Source organism: Trichosurus vulpecula, chromosome 3 (genome assembly GCF_011100635.1).
Source record: "Trichosurus vulpecula isolate mTriVul1 chromosome 3, mTriVul1.pri, whole genome shotgun sequence".
Classification (NCBI taxonomy): Eukaryota; Metazoa; Chordata; class Mammalia; order Diprotodontia; family Phalangeridae; genus Trichosurus; species Trichosurus vulpecula.
The window spans coordinates 40956618-40974501 of record NC_050575.1 but is presented as its reverse complement, the minus strand read 5'-3'; the positions used below and the strand labels follow the sequence as shown (position 1 = coordinate 40974501).

At 34.0% G+C, this 17884-nt stretch overlaps 1 protein-coding gene and 1 pseudogene across 6 annotated transcripts in view; one reads left to right on the top strand and one right to left on the bottom strand.

Moving 5' to 3' along the window:
- Positions 1 to 17884, bottom strand: part of RALGAPA1 (Ral GTPase activating protein catalytic subunit alpha 1) — a 339477-nt gene that overhangs the window by 3511 nt on the left and 318082 nt on the right. For 3 of the 6 annotated variants that reach the window (XM_036751008.1, XM_036751011.1, XM_036751012.1), the window contains 2 exons: positions 9615 to 9739; positions 3086 to 3088 (listed from right to left, as the gene is read on the bottom strand). In XM_036751008.1, coding sequence (XP_036606903.1) covers positions 3086 to 3088; positions 9615 to 9739 — 128 coding nt within the window. The remainder of the gene's footprint in view (positions 1 to 3085; positions 3089 to 9614; positions 9740 to 17884) is intronic. The other 3 variants (XM_036751009.1, XM_036751010.1, XM_036751013.1) reach the window with 1 other exon arrangement.
- Positions 15716 to 15887, top strand: LOC118845228 (annotated as a pseudogene).

The following is a 17884-nucleotide window of genomic DNA, read 5'->3' as shown; positions in this document are numbered from 1 at the left end:
ACTCTATGGCTAATTTTTTAAAAGCATGATGTGGTGTATTTTGTTGGTCTCTGGATGTGTAAAACTACAGAAGTTCTGGTGTGACTCTACCCACTGAAGACATTTAATAATTACAAATTCAGAAGGCAGACTTGAGCTAATTAGATTTAAGGTTCCTAAATGCAAAAAGTAAAAATAAGTGAATCCTGGAGTTAAACAAATAAGAGAATGAATAGAACTTTGAAAAAAATTTTTTTCACCAGATGGAAAAAGCAGGCTAATTCACCATGTATAAAATTTTCTTATTTCTAACAGTGTCTTGCACAATAGTAGGTACTTAATAAAAGTCTGCTGAATTGAACTGAAATGAAATACTGAAGCTCCAAGTTGTGATGTGGGGATTTTTTATCACTCCTTGAATCAACAAACATCTATTAAGTGCCTATTATGTCCCAAACCTCATGCTAAGCCCTGATTTTAAGGTTATTCCATTTGGTTTGGGGAGGGGGAACAGCAAAATATATACAAAATAAATACAAATTTATTTCCAGTGTGGGGGACACCAACAACTAGGGGAAAGATCAGGATAGACCTTGTGTAAGAGATCTTGTGTAAGGTGCTTGAGCTGGGCCATAATGGAAGCATTCAGGCATGGAGGCCAGGGCTGTGCAGATGGGAGACTGCAGGTCTCATACCACAAACAGCAAGGAGGCCCGTTTGGCTGGAATGTATGTGATATAGACTAATGTGCCATAAGCCTAGAAAGGTAAGCTGAAGGTTGACTGTGAAGGGCTTTGGATGAGAAGAAAAGGAATTTGCATTTAATTCTAGAAACTTTTCGAGTAGGGGAGTGACATGGTAAGATGTGTGCTTTTGGAGCGTCCTTTTGGCAGGATGAATTTGAGACAGGCAGAAGCTTGAGTCAAGGAGGCCAGTTAGCACTGAAGCTAGGTGGACACAGCAGATAGTGTTGAATTTGGAGTCAGGAAGACCAGAGATTCAAATCCTGACCAGGCATTTACTAGTTATGAGACCAGGACAAGTGACTTGCAAAGTTACTGGCAAAGACCCAGTTTCCTAGTCTGTAAAATGAAGATAAATCTGGTAGTCCCTATCTCACAAGCCTGTTGTGAGGATCAAATAACAGGTGTTTTTTTTTAAAACAAATGTTAAAGTGCTAAGTGCTGCTATTATTAGTTTTAATCCAGGTGCTGAGGGCCTGAAGAACTAGGGTGGGAGAAATGTGAATGGAGAAAAGGGGAAGGATTATGAGACCTTATGGAGGTAGAAGTGATGAGATTTAGCAACTTTAATATTACAGCGTCAGACTGTAGAGCTAAGAAGGACACCAAGGTTGTGAACCAAGGTTATCAGAAGGCTGCTGGTGCTCTCAACAAAAACTTCGAAGAAAAGAGGGAAGGCTTTGGTTGAGAAAAGACAATCAATTCTGGACTTGTCTTTGAGATGCTTATGGGTCACTCAGTTTCAAATGTCCAACAGGCATTCCATAATGGGAGACTGCGATGGTGAAGAGAAATGAAGGCTAGACGTAGATATATGGAAGTCATCTTTCAAAGATATGACAGCTGAATAGATATGAGTTGAGATCACCAAGAGAGCATAAGGAGGAATAAGAGAAGCCGACCCAGGAGAGAGCCTTGTGGCACATGAAGTTAGGGTGTAGGACACAGATAAAGATCCTACATAGGAGACTAAGAAGTGCCTATAGAATTAGGATAACCAAGAAAGGAGTGTCATGAAAACTGAGGGAGAAGAGAGTATCACAGCAAGAGGCTGCTCATCCTTGTCCAATATCGCTAAAATCTAGGAAGCATAAAGACAAAAACAGTAATTGTATTTGGCAAGTAAGAGAGAGAAGTCCTAGCTGAGTGATGAAGTTGGAAGCCAGATTGCAATGGGTTGAGAAGTGAGTGAGAATAGAGAAAGGGTAGGAAACAATATAGACAACTTGTACTGGGAATTTGGTTATAAAAGGAATAGCCAAGTGGAGAGTTTTTTGAGGCTAATGGAGACACGCATGTTTGAAGGCAGCTAGGAAAGTGCCATTAGATAGTTATCTTAGAATTTGAGTGGTAAGAAAGACTGTGGGCACAATCTTCCAGAAGAGATGGGATCAAAGGTACAAACATAGGGGTTGATCTTGGTGAAGAGACATCAGTTCATAGTATCTCTGAAAGACATATGATACATAGCATTTAATGATGACAAGTTACCAGGACTCATTCCAACAAAACAGCAAGATAGCACAGAAAAACCACTGAATATTGATAAAGAAAATAGTAATAGATCATTAAAAATAATGCAGTGCTGAAAAATAAGCAGCTAAGTAAACTTTTTCACTTTATGTTGGATAGAAAATATTGCCATTTTAGACTTTCACAAAATACAATGTAAGAATCTTTGGTAACCTCAAAGCTATAAAATAACATCTTTCTAATGGTTGGATTTTTGAATTCAGAATGCTAGGGCTGAAAAGCCCAAATTATTTGGTTATCGTTTTGTAGTTCTGGGACTTATAAAGATGGACTATCCTTATAAGTTACTTTTTAAAGAATAACTTAAACAGAATAGAAAGATTTTGTAGAAAAAAAAATGTGCAGAAATGGAAGTAAATGATCATTATCAAAGAAACTTCAATTAGCCAGTACAGAATAACCACAATGTTTAGTCAGTCAATAAGCATTTATTAAACTAGTCAATAAACAAAGCATTTCATTAAGTGGATACTATGTGCTAGACACTGTGCTAAGGGCTGGGGATACAAAAAATAGTAAAAACACAAAGCTCATAGCATTAAAAGTAGAATGCATTTGGCTGTAGTGTAAAATTGTAGAAATATAAGTTTATAGGATGAATAGGACACATCTTCCTACCAGCATTTTCATATACCATGTTCTTTATAAAATGACTTTCTTTTAATGAGCTTGAATCAATTTAGAAATCTCAAATCATCTTATGAATTGCACAGTGGCAAGTTTTTAATGCATTAAATTTTACAGAGTAGGAAACTGAGACAGAAAAGTTACCTAAAAGTTAAAGCTATACTACTTATAGCTGGCCCAGTCAAAAATTTTGGTTCAACAACCAACTTGTGATTATCCTATTGAACTTTCTATTGAACCATCATGAAATTGTATCTGATTATAGAGGAAGATCATATTTTGAAAGAGAATGGCAAATCTAAGGCAAGCAAATATTAGGCTAAGGCCCAATATAGGGCTTTTCACTATTACTTTGTATGGATTAACAATAATTTTAATAGAGTGTAAATTGTAATACAGTTGTAACTGCACAGTATTTTATATCGTTCTTTTTATAGGAACCTGAAAATCTTGAAGGCTACAAAGATGGCCAAGTATTAATGCCAAATCAGAGCTTTATATTTTAGAAATACTACATCTAATCAACAGAGGTAAAAATTTCTTCATTTATAAAGTACTAACATATCTAATTTATAAAGAGAACACAATGAATGCTACATGTATTGCATAATGGTGGTGCTAGACAAGCTAGACACATTCATATTAGCTTAAACAGTGCGGGGGTGAGGGGGCGGGAAACGAAGCCAAAAAAGTATACTGGGCTGAAGTAAATATTAGACGTCTTAGTGCCTCAAATTTTAATTTAAATTATGAAGTAAATTAGTGCAGTACATTAAATGACATTTAGGCATAAACTGTAATGGTATACTATTGCTTTTGTAAAAAATGAGTAGAATATTTTATAAAACTCCATTCAGTCAAGCAATTTTTTGTTGATGTTTCTAAATTTCTTTAATATGGCTAATGGATTAGAATATTGTTTTGAAAATCTTTCCTTCCTTTATACATTTTCCTTAAAATGGTCCCATTACTTCAGCTTTGAGAACAGCAAACCACTGATGTTTCTAAAACTGGAACTGGAATTTTGTGTTGTTGACTTGGGATCCATTTGAAAATCATAGTAGTTAAGAAAAATTTTCTCCTAAGGTTGAGTCAGTATCTGCAGTAGATGGACAATGAAATTTCGATAGTTATCTATGGTTTGAAAGAGTTGGCTGTTTGACAAAATAAAGTCCATTCTCTTATTTTTCGAACCGTATATATGAATTTGATGACATTACTTTTGTATATTTATGTAAATTTGAGGAAAATTTTAACAAAGATATCTTGTATTATTCTTTTTATTATTCATATCAACCAGGAATTTAAAAGTTGGTTTTCAAAAAATTATTCACTTTATCTATTTGCTTAGGACAACATAAATCAAGTATTAAGGTGAATGCATGCTGTGAAAATTTCTTAGTAGTGAATATGAATATGTAGGCTATGAGTGAATATGGATAGGTAGGATGCCATGCTTTAGAGAAAGTCAGCCCAGGAGGGATGAGAGATGCTCAAGAATAAAAATTTGGAAACACAAATGAAACATTTTTAATAAAAAATATGTGATTTATCTGCAGAGTCTAATGTGGATGCACAGGGAGGAAATTTATCAACCTAAATTTTAAACAGAAATGCACAAAAGATAGAAGGTCAGGTAACAGAAGATCTCTCTACCTGTCTGTCTCTTTCAGAATGATTTAAGGCCAAGGACAACAAAAAAGGTGATTTTTAAAAAATACAATAATGGGAGGAGAAAGACAATAAAAGGGATGGGAGTTGGGGGGAATGGGATGATAACTGACAACAGAAAAAAAGGGAAAGCTAACTTATTTTGTTTCTTTTCTTTTCTTTTTTTTTGGTCTGCAAAGGAGAATGATCTTTACACATGAAATGATAGTACAAAAATGGCTAATGGAAACCAAGATAAATATGTAGTTAGTAAGAGAGTATCTACCTGTCCTTGATGAATGCAAGACCTCTAGCTGAGAGACTAAATCCTCTAGCCCTGAAAGAACTGGCAGACATGACCGTGGAGCCTCTATCCATGATACTTCAAAGATCACACAAAATGGAAAAGGTATCACGAGACTGCAGAAAAGCAAATGTCCCAATTTTCAAAAAAGGGAAGAGAACAGTCTGCAAACAAGATGCCTGTGTATGATTTTGATTCTTTGGAAAAATCTATAAGAGATCATTAAAGATAGATGCCCAAAATCTAGAAAAGGAAGTAGTGATTGCAAAGGGTTCCATCTAGAATAGGTCACGCCAGAACAACCTAATTTCCTTTTTTGACAGGATTACTAAAGCAGTTGTTAAAGGATAATGCTGTAAATATAATTTGTGTAGATTTTAGCAACACTTTTGATAAAATATCTCATACTCTTCTGGTAAAGAAGATGGAGAGATATAGATTAGATGATAATACTAACAGATAGAGCCAGAAACAGTATGATGTTTGGACTCAAGGGGTAGTTTTTAATGAGTCAATGTCCATATGGCAGAATTTCCTCAGTAGACTACTGCAAAGATGTCTTTGCCTCTTTGCCGTTTAATATCTTTTATCAATGACTTCAATAAAGGCAGCATATACTATATAGCATACAGAAAATATGTACAATGCTGAACAAATCTGTAGATGACACAAAGCTGGAAGGGATAAGATAGGCCACAGAGTAGATGACAGTAAAGACCCATGTGAGAGTACTGGGTACAATTTAATGAGATGAAATTCAACAGGGATCAATGTAAATTCTTACACTCAAGTGCAAGAAAAAAAAATAATCAACACCACAAAGATAAGATGGGGGAGGCAAGGATAAAATGAGTTGTTCTGAAAAGGATCAGCATTTTTTAAAAGTTGTACTTCAAGTTCAATGAGTTAGCCATATAATGTAGCAACCCCCCCAAAAATCTAATGTGATGTTGGGAGGAGCATAGCTTCTAGGATGAGGGAGGCGATGGTCCCACAGTACTTTGTTCTCAGCTGAATTCTCTATATAGAGTATTGTATTGGTTCTTGCCACCATTGTTTAAGAAGGACATTGGTAAATTGGAGAGTTTCCTTGATGTTGAAGGGATCTGAGTCCATGACGGATGAGGATCAGACTAGGCATGTTTAGCCTGGAGAAAAGAAAAACTCAATGGAGGATATGATAGCTGTGTTCACATTTGAAGGGACCTCATAGGAAAGAGGGATTAGTTTTGTTCTCTTTTGTCTCCTGCAGAACCGGGAGAAGTGGGTGGAGTTGCAAAGAAGCAAATTTAGGCATGATGTCAGGAAAAACTTCCCAACAATTGCAAAGGTTGGATGTGTCATAGTGGGGATTGCTTTTGTATATGGAGACAGTTTTTGAGGTCCCTCTAAATCTTAAACTTTGTGATTCTGGGGTTATTTTTTTTATATTCACAGCTTCTCAATCTAAACCAGGAATTCTTAACCTAGCATCTACAGGGGTCTGGATGGATTTCAGAAGGTTTGCAAACTAGAACGGGGAAAAACTACATCTTTATTTTAATATATTTAGTTTCATTTATAGCCTATGAGATCTCAGGCTTCACCAGACTGCCAAAAAGACAATAACACAAAAAAGGTTAAAAACTCTTGACCTAACCTGACCTGAAGGGAAGTAAGTAAATAAACTTCCAAGTTATAAAATTAATGGTAGTTTCACTCATATGGTGTTCTTATATATGACAACAACCTGAAGTTTGAGGGTTTTCCAACAAGGGTATTGAAAAACACAACAAAAAGTTTAGTGCCTTTAGCAGTAAAGGCTACCAGCATGTGATCAAAATATTTGCTTAAGCAAAGTGCAAATCATATTGCCATAAGACAAGTTACCATATTTTAAAATATAGATAAGGATAAGTTTAATCATAAAATTAGTAAAACATTTTATCTAGAATAATCTGAATTGTAGTTACTATAATGACATATCAAGTTTTATTGAAATTGAAAAGTCTTTACATAGAAATTGGTATGTAAATTGGTTGTTTTTACACAAAATCTTTTAGTGGATTATTGAAATAGAAATACCAAAGGTTTTGAGAATTTCCATTCATATGTGAGATAACTAAGGTGAAGGTAAAGGGGATTTTTTTCCCATAACATTTTTAAAAAACAAAAGATGAGAAGAAATCTAATACTACTTTAACCTAGCTACTGGAAGACCAACAGAGCATGACATCACATTAGCTGCTCTTTACACTTTAAGTGTAAAAATAATTTCTGCTAAATATCAATCTATTGATTAGACAGAACCTATTTTGAGAAATTAGGCTAAAATACTGATTTGGGTTTAAAATGACTATTTTTAAATGTTTAAAACTAGTAAAAAGTACATATCATCAAAAAGAAAATAATTTAGTTAAATCATATCATAGGGATGATTAGAAATTACACATTACAATGAATTTAATTTTTGACAGTAATAGATGTTAAGTATTTTATTATGAATGGAATATGGTATCTTTAAGATATTTATGAATTTCAGTTATGTACACACTCAACAAATTTTAGTTAAAACAAAACAAAAACCTCAAATCATAATGCTTCAGTTAATTCACTGCTTTTGAAATCTGCAGAGTGGTGGGTAACAATTATTTTAGCTTAATTTTTATTATGTGTATCCTCTCTTGTACCATTCCTTATGGCTTCAGCAGGAATTTGGTAAGTGCTATGGTAGAACAATTCTAAAGAGGTGAGGTCAAAAGAAAAAAATCCAAGAGATCATAGCTCTGTCATCATCTTTTTTTTGGGGGGGGCACGAAGGAGTAATTAATTTTATTTAATTATGTTCAACAGAGAATTGCTTTAACCAAATGTTTAATCTTCTAGGATAATTTTATTGACTTAAAACATACAATATTTTATGTGAAAATATTTTTGGCAATGTCAATATTTATATGAAAAATACCTTTTCACGTATGAAGAAAATTTTTTTGTTTTATTGAACAGCTTGTAGTCCTATTCCCCAAGTGTCTTCGAAAATGAATTGTTTCTAATGTTGTCTCTTTTTATCCTAATGAATCTTTAAAAAATCCAGTCTCATTTTATTTTGGTAAAATTGTGGATTAAATATCTGACATGCCAAAAGTCATCACCTATTTTAAATAAGATGGTTTGAAATTTCATCAAAAATTCTTTTCTGTTACTAAGTAATGAGGTATCCAGGAATAAGTGACTAGTATTCATGGATCCATTTATTAATTTATTTTTAGAATTTTCTTCCATTTACCTTTCATCTACCACCCAAATAGATTAATTTCAGGTGGTATCATCAATCTGCTCAAAACAAATCTCAATCTCTTCATCTTTCCTTAGATAGATGATACTTAATTTTCATATCATTCTCATTTTCCTTAGATTTTTCACATGAATTAAAAACGCTTAAAATTTTTTCCTCATATTTCTTTTTAATGACCATTTTGATATGAATCTATGTTTGTCAAATCCTAATCTAGTATTTCTATAAATACTTTAGCAAACTATATTCCTTCTCTTCTTAGATTAAAGTATATCATCTGAACTTATTTGACACCTAGAAAACCAAAGTTTATCAGTGAGGAATTTCAATCTTTTTTTGGTATTCTTCTTCTCCTGCTCCTTTTGGATGTCATTAATGATGCAAAGACGTGTACACCAATGCCATCTATTCGGACTACTTGGTCATGCTGAGAAACAAAAAGGTCAACATGAGAATTTCACTAATGAATTTAATAATTTCAACCGAAGCTTTTATCATTAACTATCTTTATCCCAGAACCAGTGTTAGTGTTTCATGCAGACCTGGGGTTAGTAAAAAACTAACTTTGGAGAAAATTTAGTAAAAACTTCTGAAATGTTTAGTGTGGATCAGGGAAGCATTAAGTTTGTAAACGTCTGAGTTATAAAGCTTAGTGCTCTAGTTTAAAAAAAAAAAACAAAGAGTAAAAGAATAGAGGATGAGTTTTGTACACTGTCTTACCTTCAGACAAACAGAACTGATATTTAATGATCTAAAGAGGGAAAATAAAATAAATGAAACAATCATAAGGAGTACAAAGTATTATCAGAACAGGATGTGGCCTGTTATTGATGAGTTATTTGTTTTCATATTGATTTCTTTAAAAACAGTTATTTGTGGAAAATGCAGTACCCTCTTACACTTTAATATTAAAAAAACCTCTAAGCTGAATATTTCTAAGTTGAAGTTAGTTCTATTTTTGGCTTTATGAATTGAAAAAATATACAAAATAGTAACTGAATTTTTTTTTGGACTACCAAATTTGACCCTCTATAAATTATGTAAGATTACATGCTCAAATTATGTTTCTTTTAAAGAAATCTGAATAATGATTTCATAAAATACACTATTTCTCTATTAGCTCAATAAGTAGAAGTATGGTGCTTGGACAGCATGCTATATAAGACTGGTGAGCTATTTAAAGCAGCTGCTTTATGAAATAATTTTAGAAACTTGGAGCTATCACATAACTTTTCTGCTATATTAGTGAAATATAAAATGAACACCAATGTTTCCAGTTTAACTTCCCTCTAGCCATTTATTTTTAGCCTTCAAGGTATTCAAATTCATAAGTCAAATCTAAAGGCCAATACTGTGACATACATTACTCGTGGTATTTCAGTGACTGTCATTTATTTCAGGCAAAATAAAGTTTTAAATTATTTTTATGTCTTTAGAAAAAGGGTACTGCATTTCAAATTCCAATGAATTCCAAGACAGGACCCATAGTTTCTAGCATTCTTACCTGTATCAGATGTTGAGTGGTGATACGGAGCTGGAGAGAAAACTTGTGCAGCAAAATCCTCAAATGTGGTTGGCTCCAGATGGTGTTGGACAATTGATTGCAGGTACCGTGCTCTCTCTTCATAGCTATTTTCCTCTAGTTAAGGATGAACTTAAATGCAGATTATTTAAAGAGATAATGCCCACGGGGACAACTGTTAATGTTAACATATTTGTTTTAAGTGATAAATATAATACTCATGGCCATGCCTATTCTTTAAGTTTCAGACCATTCACATATCAAAAATTATGGCTTTTTTGGGATTAAAGGCATAGTTCTTAATCTAAGGTTCATTAACATATACAGAAAGGCATATATTATTAATAATTATGATATCAGACATCCGAAAGTATTAAAGATATGGCATATTTGAAAAAGAATTCACATGATTTCAGGTCGAACTGGACTTACCCCATTTTAAAATTAGACTGAAATAGTTAAGTTTAGCTTGAAAAGCTAAATTAAAGCTAAATTAAAAATTAAATTAAAAAGCTAAATTAAATTATTAAATTAAGTTTAATAATACTGCTTAAAATAGTGTCCAAAAGTTTAACTTTTGCATGTAAAGTTTTATTGTGAAAGATTTTTTTGCACACTTAAAAAATGTCTCAATAACTTTTTACATTTTAAATGAAAATACTAATACTGCCATAATCTCTAAACAGCAAACAGGTAAGATAAATACACAACTAAATCTTTACGTCAGGAAAACATACTCAGTCAATTACAATACTGAGACAAGCAGGAATATTTGCAAAGTATACAGGGTCCCTAAACACTGGCTAACAAAATATCTGCAGGGCACTGAAACTGACAGAAAAATACCCTATTTCCCTTTCACCACATTCTCTTCCCTGATATTATTGACAAGAGACCAGTATCTTGAAGTGTTGCTTCTGAACAATCCACTCCAGGCTTCCTATTTCAGCAGGCCTGATTGTGCTGTTAGCACAGAAAGGGCAAGAAAGAGAGAGAATATTTCTGTTGTTCATGAAAGCAACTATGGAAATGGCTGTCAAAATGTAGAACAGCAGGCAGCACCATACAATTATCAGGAAAAACTAGCACGCTGATTTCATGTCGTATAGTTCCTGAACTGAGAAATCAGTTAACCTTTCTCCTACAACTCTTAAAAGTTGTCCTGCTGTATGATGTGTACAGAGGCAGGCCTTATATAAGACATTTAAATAAGCAAAAAGGATAATAAAAATGCTCCTGCTAGTCTGTCACAGTGAATTTTCCCAACTAAAATAAAGCATTTTAATACTTTCTTTCCTTACTGATTACCAATTTGGATATTTTAAATTTTGGTGGTCATGCTAACTTCTAGTAATGACTGACAGTAAAAATTTTAATCTTGAAATAGAACTAGGAACTCAATGGAAAACCATGTTGGCTATTTATGGAAGCTAATAATTTCAAAAAAAAGGGCAAAGGGTAAATACAAAAGACTACAAATTCATGTTACACTTGACTTTAATAAGTTCTGACTTATGTCTTTTACCCTTCAAATGAGAATAAAGTAAAGTAAAGCTGGTGTAATCTTTCAAGTTATTTCACACAACAAATATTAACATTTTGAATTTCTATTATTTTGAATTCTGACTACTGGGATGATGGAACTTCAAGACAATCCTATTTTTGCAAAGGTTGGTGGTAGTAGTACTGGCAGCAGCAGCAGTAGTAATAGCAGTAATGGTAGTAACGGTAATAGGACAATCTACAGTATAAAATGCTTAATAATAAAGATTTTATGACTGCATGATACAATTAAATCTTAACATAAGAAAATAATATAACAGTTTTAAAAAGTATATGGTTAATAAATGAAAGAGGATGAAACTGATGGTTCAATCTAAATAATACTACATATCTCACAACTTGTTGGAAAGTACTTTTTTCATTGGGGGAGATTCACAGCTGCTGAATTTTCTGCAGTTAATAGAGTCCTTTGATTCACAGCAGTGCCCCTTGTACAAAAAATACTGGCCTTTGTGTATTACCAGAAACTAATTTTCTATTTGGCTGAAAAGGGAAAAATGGGGTTATTGCTTCTCCCTCCTACAGAGCTTTTCATTATGCCTGATGCACTCAACTTCTAAGCTCTTCTGAGAAAAAAAAATAACTGAAGAGGCAAGAGGTAGAAAAATGAGCTTGTTAGCACATTAGAAGTGAAGTATCTTGGTGGGCCCTAGAAATTCCCAGTGGTGTGTTAACTTATCACTCTATGCATGCTGGCACTGATAGTCTCCCAATTGATCACTCTCTTTTCGCACCAAAGGTGCTGCCAGGAAGCAAAGGCTGAAGGCCCACAGGAGAACAGTCTGCTATCAAAACAAGCTGTTTTTAAAAGTCTGCCTGAATGGGTAAAATGCTTCATGAAAAGTAGGGTGGAGACACCTACCTGCTTTTAAAATGCTCTACTTTCAGAAGGCTATAAATGAAACCTTTTAGTTTATCTTATTATATTTAAAGCTTATACACAAATTAGGCAGAACTAAAGCAAGCCTCAATCCATCTGAAGCAAGCACACCCCAAATGTAAAACCTATCACCACAAGAAAAGGAATAATCAAGTATGGCAGATGGAAGGCAATACACATTTTTATAACACAAAGGGAGAAGATCTATGGAAAGCTTAAAGAAATGCCAAAGCTGGACTTAAACCATGGAAAACATTATTTTATACAAAATAACAGACATTCTTTCTGGTTGAAAACTGTACTTTAACATCACAAAAAAGTTCAGTTACAGCATGAATTAGCTGCTAAGTCTTAACTACTTGAAAATAAAATAAATCATGCAGCACTCATCATGTATGGGTCACTTTTTAAAAGATAATTTTAAAACAAATTGTCAGTTTGAGAGGCAGTGTGATGTGGCAGGCAAGGGAGCCAGTCTCAGAGACAAGAAGACGTGAGCTAAAGTTTTGCCTCAGGCACATGCTGACAATGCAACCCTAGACAAGTGACTTAACTTCTTAGTTCTCCAAGTAACTCCAAGACTACAATTTGTGGAAAAGATGCAGACCTGCATTTTTAGATGGAGTTTCCTATTTGGGAATTCCCTATTATCAATGACATCATAGGTCCTCATCCTAATAACAATAATAATAAATGTTATTATTATAGCTAGCATTTATATGTATTTTCTAATTGTCAACTGAAATGTTTGTTGAATTGAACACAAAGTCATGGAAATTGTCATGGAAACTGTCAAGTTAGTGAATATTGCAAATAGCTAGTTTAAGAAAACCCTTACCTTAAAGTTAAATTATATGTGGATTAGGGTTTCTTAAGTTTAAACAGTAAAAATCCACTTTATAATTTTTCTCATTTAAATGGTGAATTAAAGAGATACAGCTTTAGGCACTATAAACCATGCTCCAGAGCCCACAAACAAGTTGCTTTTTGTGTTGAGATGATGGTAAAAATCCCAAACAGTGTTGTTAGCATCTGTAATTGTAACTATAATCCGAAGTAGTTAATTCCTACATCACCTAGACACTTATTCCTTAGAAAGGCTGCTCTCTAGGGAAGAGTTATTAGTACCTATAAATTGAATGGCACACACAAGCTCAATGGCTAACAACAACAGGGAAACTCAAGCTGTACTCCTACTGCGAGTGGATGTTGCCACTGACATAGAAAAGTAAAGAAGTGGAAGGGCTAAGTTGATAAAAAGGTGAAACGCAAACCAATCAAAAAAATTTAAGAAATTGTAATTTATGAACTTCTCTTCTGGAAAGGTTTTTGTTTTAAATCAAATGCAATTCATTACAAAAGAAGATAATAAAAAAACACCACTGGGTAAAAAGGTAAAGACTTTTAGCTGGTAGGAATCCTTAATACTGAACTAGCCAATCAAAAGAAATAACACAGGTGCTACAATCACAGCAATGCAATTATCCACTAATCCACCCCAGTTCTACTTTCAGAAAAAGCAGAGAAGTAGAAAAGGGTACTACTATTCTAAAAATAAGGGGAGCAAACATCTTCTGCAATAATACGAAAGCTACAGCAATTTTAACCTGACCTTCATTCTGCAAGTATCAATTTAGGATTAAAAACACCATTAATAAACAGTTTGATTTTGTGTTTTAATGTAATTAATTACAGCAATATCATTAGGTAAAAAATGCTGCTCTGGTACTAAAGAAACTGGAGTTTAGCTTCATTTAAGTCCTAGCATGACTTTTCTGCATCAGTTTACCCATAATGCAGGTTGCATCTGTGCTAAAAATGGCATTTTTTTTTTTACCTTCGGTTCAAGTATTTTCAAATATCAGATGCTGCACACAAACAGGATGGTGATTTTCATCACAACAATGAGAAATATATTTGTTTCCATTTATAAGTACTGTTGATAGTGACATCTTTATGTAGGTACAGAGTTACTTTGGACTCCCCTTGTATGTGAAGTGGCACTATAAAACTAAAAAGTAAGCAGCAAATATTTATCTAAGCCACCGATAATGGCCACTTGACTAATGTATACTTTGTTAAATCCTAATGAAGATTCAAAACAGGGTTGGTCTCATTTTAAGAGATGGAGTCACTTTATTCTCTTCCCCAATTATTTCTTAGATTAATGCAATATAGTACCTATGGCAGCCTGAGGTCTGAAAAGTCATCTTTATCTATATGGATTTAACCTAGTGAATTTTACTATATGGCATAGCCAGTGGATTGTGAAAACATTCAAAAGCACATGGACTTTTAAATTAAATTTAAATTTTTAAATCTGAAAACAACATGTGGCCAGATTTTATTTTGAGGATTATATGGTAGCATGCAGACAAAAAGAGCTGACAGGTATAGTGCTTATGAAATGAATATTAAGATTCTAAAGAGTAATTTTTAAAAATGCTGGTGCCAATGACTTCTTCCCCATGGGAATGTACTTCTACAACAATGCTGATGCTATTTTACATTTATTTAGGCCAGTCTTACTGACTCTGAAGTACTTGTGCATGTTTGAGCATCAACTGATTCTTACGATAATCCTGTGAAGTATATCAGGTGGTATTAATGCCATTTTATATATTAGGAAATAAACTTAGAGGATTTAGGCAAATTTCCAAGAAGTGAAGTGATATGTCCAAGGTCATGTTGCTATTAACTTTGGGAGGAAATGCACAGTTAAACTCAAGTCTTTACCTCCAGGAGGCAAGTAGGTGACTCAGTGGAAAGAGTGCTAGGGAAGACCTGAATTCAAATCCGGCCTTCGACACTTACTAGTGTACGACCCTGGGCAAATCAACCTCTGTCTGCCTTATGCCACTAGAGAAGGCAATGGCAAACCGCTCTAATATCTTTGTGAAGAAAACCCCACGGACAGTATGGCCCAGGGAGTAACAAAAGGTCAGACATGACTGAACAACTTCACCTCCTTGTTTAGTGTTCTTGTTATAACCAAATGACCTTTTCATGCTCAAACAGTTCTGTGGATCACACTGACACATGGGTATTCCCACCAATGACGTAGATCACAACTTATCTGTGACTGCTCATCTTTTATTATTTTTGGTTAGGGTCCTCTATAAATTCAACACAGGGAACTAACACAATGACTTAAAAAAACTGGCTACAGGCATCATATATGGTCTCACTTAATCCATCTGAAGGCAGAAGGAGCCTTAGAGATGATCTAGCCTCATCTTTATAAAGAAACTGAAGTATATAACTAAAGTATATAAGTATTCTTGGTTATTTTGCTCCATGTCACAGTTTGTAGATTAGGCATTCCAGCATAAAGCAAAAGTTCTGATTTATGTGCAAATTCTCAATAAAATATCTTGTATAAATAGAAATTAAGATATGTTGTTAGAATACATTTCAAATAGGGGATAGGGACTGACCTCTGGTTTCATTGTTAGGGGGAACTCCCAGAAGAGGAAACTCACTCTACCAATGTAGGTTATGATTTTCTCTGCAGCATATATCATCTTAAAAAGTTGACTGGGGCATTGGGAAAGTAAGGGGAAAGTAACTTGCCCTGTGTCACAGAGCTTTTCCCATTTGGCAGAAGTGCCATGAGCTTAATTGTATGGCCAAATTTATAGTAACATTTTGTATTGTACCAGACAATGATCGAATAAAGTCAAATTATCTGTTATCAGTTTGATATCTGATGACCTTTACTGGAGTATAAAATATTAAATTAATGTTTGGAATGGGGAATTGGAAGAGGAGCTTGCTCCATCCATTCTATGCATCAAGCTGGTACACCAGTAAAAGTTATAAATAACAGTTTAGAGATGTAATTGTTTTTACCTTCTTGAATGTAGGTTTTAATGTTACATTTTCTTAACAAAAAAAGTAGGGTCCTTGAATTTAACAAAGCAAAAATAATAGTTAACATATCACTTTACATATACATATACAATACATATCACTTTAAGATTTACAAAATACATATATTATCTCATTTGATTCGAACCTCTCAACAACCCTGCACATTAGGTGCTATAAGTAGTCTTATTTTACAAATGAAGAAACTGAGGCTAATGGAAGTTAAGTGACTTGTCCAGAATCTCACAGCTAGTAAATGTCTGAGGTGATAATCAAACTAAGGTCTTCTAGACTCTTAGTCTAACATTCCATTCACCATACCACTTAGTTTCTTCCTGAAATTAGCATATCATCAAAATCCTAGACCTGAGAGGATATGATGTTCAACTCTTACCTGAGGCATGACTCTTTACTACAATATTATCAAAAAGAAATTATCACAAAGTTAGGGCTAATTTTGAAATTTCTGTAATTAGGTTAGTACTGTTTTCCCCTAAATAATCTTTTATCCTTTACATAGTAGGTATTGTATCTTCCCACAGAAGTGTTTAATCTGGAAGTTGCACTTACACACACACACACACACACACACACACACACAAATATAAATAAATAAAATATTAGATCTCCAAGGGGAGAGGTCTGATTTCCAAAGGTAAAATATCACCTCTAAAGTACATCCATTAATAAATAACTTCTTAAGTTTTAAAAATTAAGTTAAGCTTTCAAATTATGAGTAGATCATCATAATTAGTAAACTATGAAGATTCAGCATAACTGAATAGTTTAGAAACTCACACGGGGAAGCACTGCTATGTACCTTTATATACATTAGCTATGCACCCCTTCTTCCCACCCCCCCCCCCAAAAGAAGCAATTTACTCCTTCCCAAATTGAAGCTGTAGTTAGTTTTGGTAGAGTTTAGTTCTGAGAAAGTTATGTGTCTCACTGCTATCCAACCAATTTACAAAACAAGCATTTATGAAAGTCTCTGTTCCCAAGGTGCTCACATTCTCTCAGTGGAAACAACACATACGAAAGGAAATACATAGGATATATGCAGAAAAATGCAAAATACTATTTTCTCGAACCCACACAAGGATTTCTTTTTTATGATCTTTGGAAAGTAAAAGTCAATAAAAGCCTGTGTCTAAGTGGAGAAGAGACCAGATTAAGAGAAAATAAAATGATCTGAACTGAAAAGTATTTCAGTGCTTACTTTGTACAAGTTCCCGTGATAATTATGAGGGATACAAAGGTAAAAACAGTCCCTGCCCTCATGGGACTTCTATTCTAAATGGGGTGACAGGGAGACAACAGGTAAATAGTGACGTACACATAGAGTAGATGGGAGGGAATTTCAGAGTGTACCACCCAATGAAGGGGACCAGAAAACATCTCCTACAGAAGGTGGAATCTAAACCTAGACTTGAAAGAGGAAAATTAAGAGGTGAATAAGGGTGGCATACCAGGAAAGGAAGATAGCCAGTAGAAAGCCATGGAGACCATCTTTTTGGGAGGAGCAGCAAGTAGCCCAGGAAAGCTAGATTAAATAATGTGTGGTGGGGACTAAAGAGTAAGAAGCCTGGAAAGGTAGGAAGGGGTCAGGTTATGAAGGACTGTAGATACTAAACAGAGGACTTTTTATTTGATCAAAGAGACACTATTTTCCTAAGCAGTAATAGCAAAATAAGTACCTAAACTCTGTGATAAAATAAAAGATGACTGGTGACAGCCCATCACAAATTTTTGTTAATGTACTGCTTTTCCTTTGAAATCAGAACTCTTCCCTTAGAGATAAAAAGTGTTGCTTTTCCTTAGAGACATGTTTCAAAGGCTTATAACACAATTACTTATATAAATATATTACTATATAAATAAATACATTAAATTACTTATATGAATTGTTTTGGAATGCACATAAGATAAAAGACCTCCT